This window comes from Leucoraja erinacea, chromosome 11 (genome assembly GCF_028641065.1).
Source record: "Leucoraja erinacea ecotype New England chromosome 11, Leri_hhj_1, whole genome shotgun sequence".
NCBI lineage: Eukaryota > Metazoa > Chordata > Chondrichthyes > Rajiformes > Rajidae > Leucoraja > Leucoraja erinaceus.
In genome coordinates this window covers 21,844,634-21,862,660 of record NC_073387.1, presented here as the reverse complement: position 1 = coordinate 21,862,660, position 18,027 = coordinate 21,844,634, and the positions used below count along the sequence as shown (strand labels likewise).

At 43.1% G+C, this 18,027-nt stretch overlaps 1 protein-coding gene across 1 annotated transcript in view; it reads left to right on the top strand.

Moving 5' to 3' along the window:
- The window catches only part of LOC129701367 (uncharacterized), a 40,732-nt gene extending 25,595 nt beyond the window's left edge, over nt 1-15,137 (top strand). The window contains 2 exon segments of the mRNA XM_055642502.1: nt 2,033-4,546; nt 10,898-15,137. Coding sequence (XP_055498477.1) covers nt 2,033-4,546; nt 10,898-13,393 — 5,010 coding nt within the window. The 3' untranslated portion in view covers nt 13,394-15,137.
- Nucleotides 15,138-18,027: the final 2,890 nt, after the last annotated feature.

The following is an 18,027-nucleotide window of genomic DNA, read 5'->3' as shown; positions in this document are numbered from 1 at the left end:
CAGGGAGTATAGTTCTCGCCTAAACAACCAGCCATGCTAACGTAAACCCTCTTATCCTGGCAACTTTCTTGGAGTCTGGCTTTTTCCCTCTCTGGTTTAAACAAACCTTTTCTGCAGCGTACTGCCGAGACCTGCACAGAATAATTCAAATCCAGCCAATTTGTTGTGTTTAACCAAAACTCAATTCTTGCATTCAATACCACTGCTAAGGTAGGCGACCATGCCATATGCCTTCATCACAACATTGTCTACACGTGTTCCCATTTAAACAAAAAATCTCCTTTCTTTTACCACATATCCACTTCAGTTTGTTAACAGGAGCATGTCCCATTGCCTTATTAGCCATTCATTAAATAAGCTATTACAGAAACAATGAAGCATAGTTTGTCCTAACAGCTCCATCAACTACCTGCGTATATTTGTCTCCTTTATTCCCATCCTCACCTATTGAGGAAAAAAAACATATTTTCATTATTCCACAGTACTTATAATTTGATTACCTTCCTCGGGTGATATTTGAGTCGGTGTAAGTGTTTTCAGCAATAGCTAAATCACGATAGCAGCATGTTTCCTGTTTAGTGGAAGAATGATTCCCAATCTCACTATAGTTTTTCGTGGTGATTTTTTGCAGGTTTTATTACAAATTTTGGATTGATATTTATTTTAGGATTTGATTGTTGATACTTTCGCGTGGTTCGGTTATTGTATTATATCCCCGCTGTTATGGGATATTAAAATGTAAATCCCAGAGCTAAATTGAGAATGTCGTCCAATAGGCATCTATTTGACCTATTGCGACATTAGAAATCTTCACAAATCTTGCAACCAATGGAGAACACGACAAATGTAATATTTTGATTAACATTGTATCCTCTGCGCCTTGCCTCATTTTAAAGTTGCCAGGATCATGCCCGACTTTGACCATCCACTGGAAACTCAAGTTGCAGAAATGAAACTACATTTTTCTGACCACATTATAACTCAACGTTCACTGCAAATGCCATTTTACACTGTAAATATAGCACCAAAATATTAGTGTTAATAAGGGCGCATTTAAACGAACAATCACCTGCAAATCAATGGGTGATTATGTCATTTATTTACAAATTTCAATAACGGAACCATTGGATGGAAAAACATGAAACGTAGATTTACAAAGGAAATAATAATTCAAAAGTTCACCAAATTTCCCGCGCTCAACCATACACAAATCCCTGTGTTCCATGCTTCCCCTAATATCCGTCAGGGTCTGCGGGTTATGTGCCTGTGAAACTGCTGCATGCAAGATTTATTTAGCAGCAATGCCCCAGCTTACTTTTGCATGTGTCAACAAACTCGTCTTGACATGGACGTGACGATGTCTTTATCCAATAAGCACTTACTTCAAACAGGAATTTGCTTCAACAATTGCCCAGTCGAAAGTAGTATGTTCACGAATACCTTCTCCAATATCTGAAAAGCGATAATGCATGTTTTCAGATTATATCCTCTGATTACAGTGGAGGTCAACTTCACATAAAGTATTTTTGTTAGAGAGGGCATGATATTAGACTTCACATGTCAAAGAAGGAGTCATTACGTTATCATTATAAGGATATCTTTTCCTCCTATCCTTATGTGCGACTGTGAGAGTTCCAACAACTGTAGGGAAATATATGTTTCCGATGTGGTAGGTTGCATCATAGAAGTACCGATGCCATCCATTTATTCTCCATTGCATTATGACTATCCCGTGTGGGTCAAAACCCTTCGGAACGTGAATTGCGATGTTACATGCTGCAAACCAAATAGGACCATTGTTTTTTTTTTTAACAGGTTTTAAGGTTGCACACCTTTAAATAACAGGAGAGCAGTGCCGCTTTAAGAATTGTAGCTGCAATTGTCGAAACGAACTGGTCGTGTCGCTGTCTACCAATGAGAAGCTCAAGTGCACAGATGGATCCAGTGCCCCTCCCACACCCCAGAATAAAAACGTCAGACGCGAGGAGAAAGGCGAGCAGTGCCTGCGTATGGATTGCGGAATCAATGTTAGGAGGAACATATCCCGACTGTTTCGATTCTGTATTTAGATTATATATATATATATATATTTAAATCTTGTGATTGGAACATTTTACGGAATAGCCGAGTAGAGGCCTGGTTTTGGACATTGACTGAGCGCGGAACAATGGCGTACCGACCGAGGTTTGCCTTCACTGTGTTTGTGTGCATGTTTACGAAATGTACACCTGGTCTAATTTCCGGGCAAATGCGTTATTCTATTCGCGAGGAAACGGCGCTGGGGGCATTTATTGCGAATATCGCCGAGGATTTGGGGCTTAATATCTGGCAATTGTCTGCTCGCAAATTACGATTGAAGTCTGATAATGGCAGACGGTACCTGATGGTTAATTTGGAGAATGGAATATTGTCTCTTCGTGAAAGAATCGACAGGGAACGTATTTGCGGACAGGACGATAAGTGTACTATACTTTTCGAAACAATACTGGAAAATCCTTCCGAGGTGCATCGCGGAAAACTCGAGATTTTTGATGTAAATGACAATGCGCCCACTTTCCCGCACAGCAGCATTGTCCTCCAGATATCGGAAGCGAGCGCACCCGGTGTACGTTTCCGTCTCGAGAGCGCAGATGATGCTGACATTAGAATAAATACCGTGGCCGCCTACACAATCAGTTCCAGTGCGTACTTTAGTCTAAAAACACAGAAAACCGATGACGGGTTTATAATTGCCGAATTGCTGTTGGATAAATTTTTGGACCGAGAGATACAATCATCATTTCAACTCTTGTTTACTGCGACTGACGGTGGGACCCCTCCAAGATCAGGCACAACTCAGATTCTCATTTCTGTGTTGGACTTCAATGATAATCAGCCTGTGTTCGATCGTGATATTTGCAGGGGAAGTGTAAGCGAGAACTCCATCAAAGGTACCTCAGTGATGAAAGTCAAAGCAAATGATATGGATGAAGGACAGAATGCTAAGATAACATATTTGTTTAGTGATGTTGCCGTGCGAAAAGCTCGTAATTTGTTCCGTTTAGACCCAGATACCGGGGAGATTCGCATTGAAGGCCCCTTGGATTTTGAACAAGCAGACGGCTATACTCTAGATGTTACAGCTGTGGACCACGGCTCGCCTGCAATGACTGGACACTCCAAAGTGCTGATCAGAGTAATTGATGTGAACGATAATGCACCCGAGATAGAGGTGACATCAGCATCCAACAAAATCCCGGAAAATGCTCCGCCAGGAACTTTCGTAACGTTGATCAGTGTTATGGATCGAGATTCTGGAGAGAACGGCCAAGTCCGCTGCCAGATCCCAAATAACATTCCATTTAAACTACAATCAGCGACGGATCATTACAAATTAATTACCAGTGAAATGTTTGATCGTGAAGTGATATCTGGGTATGAAATATATATTTCAGCTTGGGACAAAGGGTCGCCATCACTGTCCGCAAATATAACCATTGAGATTATAATTTCAGACGTTAATGATAACACTCCACGGTTTGCTGAATCTTCCTACAACATTTATGTCATGGAAAATAATGTTCCGGGTGCGTCCATTTTCACAGTAACTGCAACATATCCTGATCTGGAGCAGAATTCTTATGTTTCCTACGATTTTCTGGAGAATCAAGTCAAAAACTTGCCAGTGTCCACTTACCTTACCATTAACTCGATGAACGGTACAATTTATGCGCTGCGCTCGTTTGACTATGAGAATCTCAAAAACTTTCAGATATACGTTAAAGCCCGTGACGCTGGGGTGCCTCCGCTGAGTAGCAGCGCCACGGTGAATGTGATCGTCCTGGATCAAAACGACAACGCTCCGGTAATTGTTTCACCTTCGAAACAAGGTGGATTAGCAACAGAGGAGATCGTGCCCCGGTCAGCGGGTCAAGGGTACTTGGTCACCAAGATAATGGCAACTGATGCAGATTCTGGTCAGAATGCACGGCTCTTTTATCAGATGGTGAAATCTACCGATCCCAGTTTGTTCAACGTTGGGCAAAATTCCGGTGAAATCAGAACTGCGCGCAATATTTTGCAGTCAGATGCGACTACACAAACTCTGGTCATCTTGGTCAAGGACAATGGGCAGCCAAGCCTCTCCAGCGCCGTTACAATGAATATTAGAGTTTTGGAGAACAGCACTGAAGGAATGTCCGAAAGCAGTACCTTGGTGAAAAACCCGGGGTTTTTTACTGATCCAAATGTTTATTTAATCGTCATTTTCAGTTGCACGTCCGCTGTCTTTCTTCTGATCATCGTTCTGTTGATTGGCATCAAGTGTAAACAGGACAGAAGTATTATCCAAGGGTATAACTCCCCCAGTTATTGTTACAATCGTGGAGATTCGCTGGGAACGTTTAATGGAAGAGCCGTCATGGAGGAAACTTTACGCTATCCTGGGACAGGCCGGGTAGCCCGTGTGCCGGAATCTCATCAGTACTCTGTCTGTCTGTCTCCAGAGTCAGCTAAAAGCGATTTTCTTTTCTTGAAGCCATGCGGAGCTCCTATCTCCCAGGCTCAATGATGGGTATATTTAATGAACGCCCACTTATATGAAACCATTAGTCTATACAAATATATAAATGGATGTGTATGTAATATTTCAGAAAATAATTCCCCCCCCCCCCGCCCCCCTGCTCCCTGGTCCGCTGAGATACTTAGCAATTTGACTTTTACTCTAGATTCCAGCATCTGCAGACCCTCATTAAAAGAGGGGCCAGCTGGTGTAATGGTCGAAATTAACATTTTCATCAAATGCAATCCAATCTTCTAAAAGTGGCACCGATTTCTTACTATTTGCAATGAAATCGGCGTAGACAGATGCAATCAAGTCTTCAAGCAAGTCTGGTACAAATGCTATTTGTTCAATTAAGCGAGAGATATTTCTGCCTGGATCTAATCACTATCACCTCTTCCACAGACGACAAATGGCCAGTGCGGGCACCTCTTCTCCTTTGTCATCGGTGTCGGATCTGACTTGTTCTGAACCTTTTCATACCTCTAGTTTCCCTCTCTCTTAACTCTCAGTCTGAAGAGGGGTCCGGGCCGAAACGTCACGTCTTCGTTTTCTCCTGAGAAGCTGCCTGCTTATTTACTCCAGCAATTTGTGTCTATCTTCCAGTGTGTTCAATGTTGGTCAGAACTCCGGTGAAATCAGAAATGCTTGAAAACAATATTGAAGTCAGATACCACAGCACGTTCTCTCGTGTTCTTAGTGAAGGACAATAGGCGACCAAGCCACTCCAACTGGGTTACAGCCCACATTTCGGTTTTAGACGAGAATCGCGACTATGCCTCCAGAATATCATCATTCTGCTAATAGGCATCAAGTTCAAACAGAACAGGAAACCCCTGCGAGGGCACATACCTCCTAATCGCTGTTAGAAACCTGGAGATACCGACGATTCCTTTCACCCAAGACATGCAATGAAGGAAACATTGCGCTATCCCGGGACCAGCAGATTGATTCACGAGGCAGAACCACACCATTATACGGTCTGTTTGTCTCCAGATTCAACGAAGGGCGATTTTAGCTTTTTGAAGCCTTATACCGTTCTTAGTTATCAGGCCGAAAGATAAATTGCAACAATCCGGTAATGCGAAGAGAAATTGCCAATTTATGGAGGGATCTCTTCATATCTGGGAATGTGGATTACTGTGCGTAAAGTATTGAAAGAAATATTCAATTTCTGTATGTTTCTTTTGCGGTATTTCTGGGAGAGGGTTGGTGTTTGGTTACACTAATAGTCTAAAATAAAGGCTACGCTAATTATCATCCAACCGTCTGTAATTCGTTTCTGTTAATTTGGAAGGTAATTGTACTACTAGTTGGTGAATGGGCTTCACGTTGTGTTGACACAAGGAGTTGCATATGTTGGAATTTTGAACTAAGTACAAAGTGCTGGAAGTAGTCAACGGGTCAGGCAGTATCTGCGGAGGGAATGGACAGACAACCTTTAGGGTCAGTATCGATCGTCAGAGTCTGATTAAAATAGGCCCGAGATGGACTCTCTGGGGTTAATGTCAGCCGAGAAGTTACATGTCACAAAGTAAGAAAATCGCATAGAGAAGAAGGTAGATACAAAATGCTGGAGTAACTCAGCGGGAGCGGCAGCATCTCTGGAGAAAAGGAATGGGTGACATTTCGGGTCGAGACCCTGGGGGGTGAGGGGAGGGGGGCGGGGGAGGACATCTCAATAAATAGTGATAGGCCTAGAAAGAGTGGCAGTGGAGGCGTTGTTTCCACCAGTGGGTGAGTCTATGATCAGAGAGCAGAACCGCGGAATGAAAGGGTGTATATTTAGAAAGATAAGGAGGAATTTGAGGAAATCATTGCTTCAGAAGGCTGTGCAGGCCAGTTCATTGGGTATTTTTAAAGCGAAGATTGAAACGTTCTTGACCAAAGTTAACGTAAGATGGTTTGCATGAAAATCACCCATCGTTGAATGACGAAGTAGGCTCAATATACAATAGGTGCTGGTGTAGGCCATTCGGCCTTTCGAGCCAGCACCGCCATTCACTAAGATCATGGCTGATCATCCACAATCAGTACACCGTTCCTGCCGTATCCCCATATCCCTTGACTCCGCTATCTTTAAGAGCTCTATCTAACTCTCTCTTGAAAACATGCAGAGAATTGGCCTTCACTGCCTTCTGAGGCAGAGAATTCCACAAATTCACAACTCTCTGGGTGAAAACGTTTTTCTTCCTCTCCGTTCTAAATTGCCTACCCCTTATTCTTAAACTGTGGCCCCTCGTTCTGGACTCCCCCAACATTGGGAACATTTTTCCTGCCTCTAACATGTCCAAGCCCTTAATAATCTTATATGTTTCAGTAAGATCCCCTCTCATCCTTCTAAATTCCAGTGTATACAAGCTTAGTCTCTCCATTCTATCAACATATGACTGCCCCCCCCCCCCCCCCCCCCCCCCCCATCGGGTTAATATGGAATCCGGGTTAATATGGAATATAAACTGATTATTCATATATGTTGGGAACCATGTAATGAGACGGGCAATGGGTCTTATGCACAGAAAATGAACAACAATCATCAATCTAATATAATTTTCAATGTTCAATTTTATTGCAAGGAAAACGTTTGGAATTTCCCTGTGCTTTACATGAGATGTTATGCTCTTTAGACGTGCTATGCAAAAGTCATGCTGGCTGGAATTAAATAGGAGATACCGAACAACAGAATAACAGTAACTAACAACTCGGGATCACAAAGACGTAATCTATCCAAAACTGGAGCATATCCGGCATGTTTATTTGGGTATCATCTTTATAGATAACGCATTAGCTAATGTGCTGTCTTAATTGTGGCTCTAACGAGAAAGAGTCAGTCATGGTAGATTGCATGCATGCTTTGGACAAGATTGTTTTAATATTGAAAGTTGGAGATTAGGGAATTAAAAGTAAATTAATCAATTGTACGGAAGTTGAATGCTGACAATTCTTAAAATATTCATCGTGCATTTCAGAATTATGTGTAAACTAAAAAGAGGACGGCACGAAGCAAGGAAAGTTACACTGGCTTGTACAGTATGTTTGAATGTACAATCAATTACTTTGATTTTCTGATTAGAGAAACAGTTGCCGAGAAATATTAGCACAAACGTAAAGCAAGTATGATTAGTATCGTGGCTGAACGCAGTCTCAAATTTCGAAACAGTTATCTTACAATTACAATTATTGAAACTCCAATCTGGTTACATTGACGTTGTTCAAAACTACCTACCTACCTTTATCTATTTTTTCGCAAAAATTAGGGCTCGGATATTGCAATGGTCAAGTCTAGACTTCCAGGAACTGGACTCCAGGCCTCTTATTGTGGGTACATTCGGACCTTGAAGATTGTAGCGGTTAAAGAAGGGAGCTTCGCGAGGGCAAGAATAGATAGTCAATTAAAATCTAACAGCGTGTAAAGCCAATATTCCTTGCATGGATATTTGTCTGTAGAAGACCAAAGACCTACGAATGCAACAAGACTCGCACATTGATGGGGGAAAGCAAGTGTAAGATGTATTTATATTCTTGTTGTTCATTCCCATTAATTTCGTCTTTAGGCCGCACGGTGGCGCAGCTATTTCCTCACGTTTCAGGAACGGGGGGATTTATCTTAACTTTCCCTCCTCTCTGTGCAGACTGATCGCTTCGCCCTGTCAGAGGTACCGCCAATTAACGATTTCCATTTTTCCGCCACATATTTGTTCTTTTGTGATTATGAGATGATATAAATAACCCACAATTTACAAAGAAAAGACCAAATTGGAGCGCTCATGGACATATGTTAGCAAGAAAAAAATACAAGGCGACAGTAAATCAACAGAAGGGGAAATATAACCGATGCAATAGACACACACCAGCACCCACTCCCCTCCCTCGGTATCGGCGTGGAACAAGTGGCTTCAATTTGAGCGATTGCCTATCAAATCACTCAATTTCGTGCAATTTGGGTTGTGTTCTAAATGCCGACCATGGAAGGTGCACTCAGCCCATGAAATTTAAAATATCCAAACATGGCCAACGCAGAATAATGTTGTACAATGAACAATATTTATCGTCAGCAAAACGCCAAGTGCCGGAGGAGTTCAGCGGGCGAGGCAGCATCTGTGGAGGGAAATGACAGGCGACGTTTCTCGTCAGGAAATCTTTTCAGACTGAAGTGATCCGTCCATACAAGGTTGTCAGTCCGTTATGTCCACAGATGCTGCCTGAGTTATCCTATAATTTTGTGTCTTTCTCATGATTACAGGATCTGGAGTTCATTCTGTTGTTAATATATATCTCCATATCTGCCGGCCTTTGCTGTTTCTAGTGTATCGTAAAATAGTAATGACAATTCCAATGTTATCTTACACTGTCCCTGAAAATACATAGCCGAGAGAAAAGTTGCGACAACAGTGGAAGACCTTCACTACTTTCACTACTACAATCTTTACCCCTTTGTATTTCCTACAGCCATTGTGGGCGGGTCTTGATATTGAAACATAGAAACATAGAAAATAGGTGCAGGAGTAGGCCATTCGGCCCTTCGAGCCTGCACCGCCATTCAATATGATCATGGCTGATCATTCAACTCAGTATCCTGTACCTGCCTTCTCTCCATAACCCCTGATCCATTTAGCCACAAGGGCCACGTCTAACTCCCTCTTAAATATAGCCAATTAACTGGTCTCAACTACCTTCTGTGGCAGAGAGTTCCAGAGATTCACCACTCTCTGTGAAAAATGTTTTTCTCATCTCGGTCTTATAGGATTTCCCCTCTATCCCCCACCAAGATCCTGTACACCTGCAATAAAACCTCCCTGCTCCTATACTCAAATCCTTTTGCTATGAATGCTAACATACCATTCGCTTTATTCACTGCCTGCTGCACCTGCATGCCTACTTTCAATGACTGGTGTACCATGACACCCAGGTTTCGTTGCATCTCCCCTTTTCCTAATCGGCCACCATTTAGATAATAGTCTGCTTTCCTGTTTTTGCTACCAAAGTGCATAACCTCACATTTATCCACATTATACTGCAACTGCCATACTGCCCACTCACCCAGCCTATCCAAGTCACCTTGCAGCCTCCTAGCTTCCTCCTCGCAGCTAACACTACCCCCCAGCTTAGTGTCATCCGCAAACTTGGAGATGTTGCATTCAATCCCCTCGTCCAAATCATTAATATATATTGTAAATAGCTGGGGTCTCAGCACTGATCCTTGCGGTACCCCACTAGTCTCTGCCTGTCATTGTGAATAGGACCCGTTTACTCCTACTCTTTGCTTCCTGTTTGCCAGCCAGTTCTCTATCCACATCAATAATGAACCCCCAATACCGTGTGCTTTAAGTTTGTATGCTAATCGCTAATGTGGGACCTTGTCGAAAGCCTTCTGAAAGTCCAGATATAACACATCCACTGGTCATCCCCTATCCACTCTACTAGTTACATCCTCGAAAAATTCTGTAAGATTCATCAGACATGATTTACCTTTCGTAAATCCACGCTGACTTTGTCCAATGATTTCACCACTTTCCAAATGTGCTGCTATCCCATCTTTGATAACTGACTCTAGCAGTTTCAAATGTAGCAAATGTATGACAGGTGTTGCAGAAAGTTAGAATAATATTTACTTCCCATCAATCACAATGCATTGCTTTCGATGTACTTAAGACCAGTTCACCTTGTTAGTCGTCTTGAATTAGACCAGCGACCAGAAAAGGTTTTTATTTGTTGCGTTTGCATCTGTTTTGTCGCCCAAGAATAAACAGCGAGAAAAGAGGGTCTTTATATCACTTTCGTTTTCTAATCGCTTTTAATGCGCAATATCTGTTTATCTGTGATACTCAATGCATATTCGTTTTGCTAGTGCCAACCAGTTAGGGACAATCTGTGCAGTCACACCATCAATTTGATTAGAGAAATTCTCGTTTATAGTCGACTCCGCGATCGGTGTAATCAAATAGGATTCTTCTGAGAGGTTTGAGTGAATGAAGTTTCATGGATCAACATTATATTGAAATTATCATGGGGGGAGAACTGATAATTCCACCTATTTATATCCTCCTAAAAAAGGCATCGGGTCTTTCGGATGTTAATTTTTAAGCTGAGTACCTGATTTGTGAATGATCATATATTACAATTGTACACACATAAATATTCCCGAGAACAGTTTAGCTTTAAGGATTATCGATGTAGTTGCTGAGAGGGGCTGGTTGTGTCGCTGTGTGCCAATAAGAAGCACAGATGAAGAGATGGATCCAGTGCTCCTCCCACATTTCAAAGAAAGAGATCAGAATCGGCGAGAATAGCGAGCAGTACGCGTTTAGATCGTGGAGTCTAGGTGTAAAGGATAACATCATATAATTGTCCATTCAGAATATTTTTTTTTTTTTTTGCCGTAATTCGATGATACGATCGGTTCCCCGGTTTCGTCGACCTGAGGCCTGGTTTTGGAAAATATTTCAATGCGGAACAATGGCGAATTCGGTGAAAAACAGAGGCGTTGCTTTCAAAACCTTCGCTTTCCTGATTCTGGTATGTACATCAGATTTGTGTACCGGGCAAATCCGCTATTCTATTCTCGAGGAATTGGAAGTAGGGGGATTTGTTGGGAATATTGTTCAAGATTTGGGGATGAACGTACCGCAGTTGTATGCTCGTAAATTTCGGCTCACTTCCGAGGGCGCTGGACATTACATGAAGGTGAATTTGAATGATGGGATTTTGTTAATTCGTGAAAGAATCGACAGAGAGCAGGTCTGTGGACAAACAGACGTCTGTACTATTCCTTTCGAAATAATACTGGAAAATCCTTTGGAATCGCAACGCGGGGAAGTGGAGGTTCTTGATATAAATGACAATTCACCCAGCTTCAGGAACAGCAGCATTTCCTTACAGATAGCCGAAACGATTGCACCAGGTGTTCGATTTCGGCTGATGAGCGCGGAAGATCCCGACATTGGAATAAATACCATCGCTGCTTACACAATCAGTTCCAACGAGCATTTTAGTCTAAACACGCAGAGAACCGATGACGGTGTTATAATTGCTGAGTTACTACTGGAGAAGCCTTTAGACCGAGAGCTGCAGTCATCCTTTCAACTGGCGCTCACCGCGACTGACGGTGGAATCCCTCAGAGATCAGGCACTGCTCAGATACTTATCACCGTGGTGGACATAAATGATAATCCACCTGTATTCGACCATGAAATTTATCGGGGCAGCGTAAAGGAGAATACACCTCAAGGCGTGTTAGTTATGAAAGTCGACGCCATTGATTTGGACGAAGGGCCGAATGCCGAGTTAACATATTATTTTAGCCAGCTGTCCTCAGCAAGAGTTAAAGAACTGTTTACTTTGGACCCGCACACTGGGGAGATTCGGACCAAAGTAGGGCTAGATTTTGAGGAAACAAGCAGCTATTCACTCGATATTGAAGCTGTGGACCATGGAATACCTGCAATTGCAGGGCACTCCAAATTCTTCATCGATGTAATAGATGTAAATGACAACGCACCAGAGATAAAGGTGACATCAACAAAACGCAAAATTCAGGAAAATGGTCCCCCGGGCACATTAATAACCTTGATCAATGTTGTCGATCGCGATTCTGGAGAAAACGGGCTGTTTCACTGCGAGATACCAAAAAATATCCCATTTAGACTTCGAACGTCGTCCAAAAATCATTATGAGTTGATTACCAGTGAATCCCTGGACCGTGAAAGTGTCTCTGAGTATAACATACATTTTCTAGCTTGGGACATGGTGTCACCGTCACTGTCAACAAATAAAACAATCCAGATTTCAATATCGGATGTAAACGATAACGCCCCACGTTTTGGTGAATCCTCTTACAACGTATATGTGATGGAGAACAATGCACCGGGTACATCTATTTTCGCAGTGACTGCAAGCGATGCTGACCAGGCCCAGAATTCATATGTTTCCTACTCCTTTAAGGAAAATCTTCGCCAAGACTTTCCTGCGTCCAGCTACCTCAGCATCAACTCGATAAACGGCACAATGTACGCACAACGTTCATTTGACTATGAGAAACTTAAAAGCTTCCAGATCCATGTTCAAGCCCGTGACGCTGGTGTACCCCCGCTAATCAACAGTGCTACTGTGACTGTGATAATCCTGGATCAAAATGATAACTCTCCGGTAATTGTTTCACCAATACCACAGATGGGATCAGCAGCAGTGTTGATGCTGCCCCAAACAGTGAGCCAAGGGTACTTGATCACCAAGATCATAGCAGCAGATGCAGATTCTGGTCAGAACGCACGGCTATCTTATCAGGTGCAAAGATCCACCGATCCCAGTTTGTTCAACGTTGGACGAACGTCCGGTGAAATCAGAACTGCCAGGCCTATTTTGGAATCAGGTACGACCACACATTCTCTCGTTATCTTGGTGAAAGACAATGGGCAGCCTTCGCTCTCCAGTACGGTTTCAATTCACATCACAACTGTGGAGAATATCACTGAAATAATTACTGAAATCAGCAACTTCGTAGCAAAACCAGAATATTTCTCTGATGCGAATCTTTACTTAATTATAATTTTCGGCTGCACTTCCGTTTTCTTTCTCGTGGTTATCATTCTTCTGATTGGCATCATGTGTAAACATGACAGAAATACCGTCGAAGAATACAATTCTTCAAGCTATTGTTCCAGACCTGGAGATTCTCGAGATGCGTTTCCTTGCAGGCTTGCAATGGAGGAAACTTTACGCTATCCCGGGACAGGCCGGGTGCTCTCCGTCCCAGAACCGCAGCAATACTCGGTCTGTCTGTCTCCAGAATCAGCCAAGAGCGATTTTCTGTTTTTAAAGCCATACGGCGTTTCCACGTCCCAGGCCCGATGCTGAATTAGAATGGTCGACTGACATAAAGCAGCAACGAACCATTGTCGGGCAATGTTATATCTAGTTATGCTATTATATGGAGTGAAATATGTATGCAAATATTCAATTTGTGTTTACGCTGTTAAGAAAAGGAACTCATTTCTGGAAAAGGTCGGAAAAAACGACGACCAACATCTGCGAAGGAAAACCTACAAATGATCACCGAATGTTGCATTATACCGTTTTTGATCTGCAAACTACACAGAAACATCTCAGTGCGTCCGCACAATTGCAGACATTGAAAACATTTATCAACAAGAATATGTCGTCAAACTTGTTGAAAAGGATTATGTATTAATCGTTTCAGCCATCTAATTGAATCTGACGGTGATTCTGTTTCGATATGTGTAGATTTTGTTTTAGATACAATGTGCACGTGATCCTCTCATTTATATCGATTTTAAACGCAAGTATATTACATTGAATAAAGGAAAAGCTGTAAGAGTAGTTGTTGTATATTAATTTAAAAGTAGCTGCTGAAGTCTTTTATTGTGCAGGTTAATCAAATCAGATCCAAGAATAAAATGTTTCGCCGCAGTTGGCAATAAATATGATTGTACTCTAGATGAGCACTAAATGTATATTTGATGGTTAATATATCGTTCAAAGTGTTCCGATTTAGATTACTTCACAATTCCATCGCGAATATGAATTCCGTGATATTGTTTGCAGCAGTTTGGGGAGTGATTTCTGGGCCAAAATAGCTGCGATTGACTGGACAAATCACAAGAGGCTGGGGCTAAATTGTCTATAGCATCACGCTATATCCCAGGAAAGAAGAACATTGAAAGGTTGCCAGGTGATGTCTGATTGATGTCACCTGACCGAAGAGTCCGCAAGTAGTGAAGGGAGCCTATTGGAGTAACACCGTCACCGACAGCGTCTGATATTTCAACTTGAGTGATATTACTTTACAGGGTTTTGCATCATTTCTGATGTTCACATTCTCGAGATACTGGATTCTGTAAGGCCGTTTCCACCAAGTGCCAATCGCTGGAAATCCAGTATTTCGGGGCGCACCTTCCGTCGTTCGCTTTCCCTGCACAATCCTCAAGAAATCCTGGTTGTAGTCCATTCGTCAGTTAAAATGCCAACTCCACACCAGTGCATGGATTATCAACGCGTCACGGGCAGCATGTGATGTGTATGCCTGTTCGTGCACGTTTGTGAATTGTGAACGTGCTGCATTAGGTCGGAGCGTTTGAAATTGTTTGAAATTGCCATGATAACAGTGCAGAACTCCACGAATGGAAATGTGGACGTGCTTATTTCAGTAAGTGAATCGGTGCACATTCTAGTTATTTTTGATACATTTCTTACAGAATAAACCATGTTCGAATAATCTTTACAACCAGTCATTTAAATGAGGCATTTGCAAATATCTTCACTAGTTAGTATTTTCATTTCAGAATTGATCAATTCCCTTATAGGTTCTCAGATCTTAGCCTTTCCAGTTATTACCTTGCTTGATTTCCCCTCTCTCTCGCTCTTGATGTACGGGCAAAGCGGATTTCAAGAACAGGACAACCGATTAACAATCATTCCATGGTAATGCCGCACAACAATCCTGAGTAGGGATGCAAGTGGTGTTGCTGACAAAGATAGCTGGTGGGAAGTCATGTTGCATCAATATGAACCTGGCCACATTTGAACTATTCTGCGTATTTCTGATCGCCATGCTACAGGAAAGATATGGTGGATTTGCAGTGAGTGCAACGATGCCCGCGGGGTGTTTTTGATCAGGAACGTTTAGACAAACTTGGATTGTAATTTTGCGAGGGCGAGCAGATAGAAATATATAATTGTACATTTTCCAAACCTCTTATAATGCGGTAGAGGCAGAAGATATAGTCAGAATCTTTTCCGAACATGGCAATGACACATAGAAGAGGGCATAGATTTACAGTGCGAGGGGGGAATGTAAAGACGACTGCGTTGCAAATGCTTTACATAGGCAGAGGCAGCTGCTTGGAATGCGTTGCCGGTAAGATGGTTGAATCAGATGATTACGTTTAAGCGACAATTGAACAAGCGCATGGAGAAATATCGAACGGAAACTTACCGACCGTGTCCAGACAGATTTGAGTAGGTAGATTGGCTTTGTGGTGGGCGCATTCATGGTGGACTGAAGGGCCTATCCCAGTTCTGTACTGCTTCATGTTCAATACTTTAATTGTTATATGCGATCGTTCCCCTCGGCAGGCAATTCGAAATATGATTTGTAAACATTAGGAAAACAATGTTTGGTCCGTTTAATAAGCACCTTTCTTTGCATTGTTCCAGGCTGCTAACGTCACGCCGTCCATTCCCATGGCCAACCAGAAAGGCAGGCTGTAGGCCCAGATTTGTGGAGAACTTTGCATCGCTGATGTGTTTCCATGAGCCCGTTTGTTGGATGCGTAAAGATACTTCTGTGCCAGTTTAATTATCTTGGAATGCAACAAAAAAAAAATATTTCACGCGGTGGTTTGGAGTTAATACATCGAGAATGCATATCAGGCATTAGAATGATGCCAGCTCCAAATTTTCAAAGATTGGCAGGTGCGGTGATACACGGGGAATTTTGAAAAGGATATCTGTAAAACACAAAGTGCCGAGTACCCCAGTGGGTCAGACAGCATCTTTGGAGGATATGGATATTCGAAGAGCTCCGTTTGACAAATTCCTTCACATAGTGGAACTTGTAGAAGCGATATTAAAGGTATCAATTTGACGTCTCCGAAATTGGGTTTATTGGCGCCTTATTTACTAACTGAAACCGAAATGCATTATAAACAGATTATTTGTTACCGAAGTCCACGTGTTGCGATCCATCATTCGCTGACCACAATTGAAGATCATGGATAGACACAAAATGCTGGAGTAACTCAGTGGGTCAGGCAGCATCTCTGGTGAGAAGGAATGGGTGACATTTCGGGTCCAGACCCTTCAGACTGATGTCAGAGGAGTGAGCGGAACAGAGATAGAATGTAGTCGGAGACAGGAAGACGAATGGGAAAACTGGGATGGGGGAGGGGATGGAGACGGAGGGAAAGCAAGAGCTGATTGAAGTTAGAGAAGTCAATGTTCATACCGCTGGGGTCTAAGCTACCCAAGCGAAATATGAGCGCTGGGCTTCACCACGACAATGGAGGAGGCCCAGGACAGAAAGGTCAGATTGGGAATGGAAGGAGGGGTTAAAGTGCTGAGCAACAGGGAGGTCAGGAATGTGGAGGCGAACTGAGTGGAGGTATTCAGCGAAACGATCGCCGATGTACTAATGTTGACACATGGAATAGCGGATACAGTAGATGAGGTTGGAGGAGGTGCAAATGAAGCTCTGTCTGACATGGAAAGACTGTCGGGGTCTTTGGATGGAGTCGAGTGAGGAGGTAAATGGGCAGATGGTGCATCTCCTGCGGTTGCAGTGGAAGGGACGCGTTTATATATATATTTATGCTTATATACATATACGCTGTATGCGACGGCTGATGGGGTGGAAGGTGAGGACAAGGGGTGCTCTGTCCTTGTTGCGAGTGGGGGGGGGGGGGGGGGGGGCAAGTAGAGCTGCGGGGTATCGAGGGGACACTAGTGAGAGCCTCATCTAGAATGGAAGAGGGGAACCTCCATTTCCTAAAGAATGAGGACATCTCCGATAATCTGGTAAGGAAAACATCATCCTGGGTGCAGATGTGGTGTAGACGGGGAAATTTGGAGTAGGCGATAGTGTCTTTACATGAAGCAGGCTGGAAAGAAGTGTAGTCCAGATGGCTATGGGAGTCAGTAGGTTTGCAGTAGATGTCGGTCAATTATCTGTCTCTTGTGATGGAGACGGTGAGATCCAGAAACGGTAGGGAGATGGCGGAGATGGTCTAAGTGAATTTGAGTGCAGGATGGAAATTAGTCGTGAAGTTCATGAAGTCAGTGAGTTCTGCATGGGTGCAGTAGGCAGCGCCGATGCAGTCGTCAATGTAGCGGAAGTAGAGTTCGGGGATAGGGCCAGTGTACGCCTGGAACAGTGATTGTTCGACGTACCCTTCGAAGAGCCAGGCAAAGCTGTGGCCCATGCGAGTGCCCACAGTTACGCCTTGGATCATGAAGATCATGGAGTTAACTTGACGAATTCGATCGTGACAGACAATTTTGGAGTAAGATACTTACCTGGGATATGAATAGGTCCTTAACCTCTGCAGCGCTGACACACCTTGCATTTAATCGTGGTGATTGTTAGGAACATATCATTGAAAATTAATAGCGAAACTAAAGTGCTGAAGAAAATTCGCGAGTCAGGCAACATCTGTGGTGGGAAAAGACTCAACTTCAGACGGAAGGATTCCGACCCGAAGTGCCGTCCGTCTATTTCCCCCGCAGAAACAGCCTCACAGGTTCCTCCAGCACACTCCCGCATCTGCAGCTCCTGGCTCCTCGACTCACAGTTAATAACTGTATCAGAGATTTGTGTGTGTGGATGGGCTGGGGCATTGGGTGACTAATTTGCCACTGAAACAGAAGCTGAGGACCTGAAAGCCCAGTCCAGGCACCAGAAGAAGTATTAAAAATCTGGTTTCCATGTTCCAGGTATTTGGTAAGTACTGAAAGATGTTGTCGCTCACGCGAGG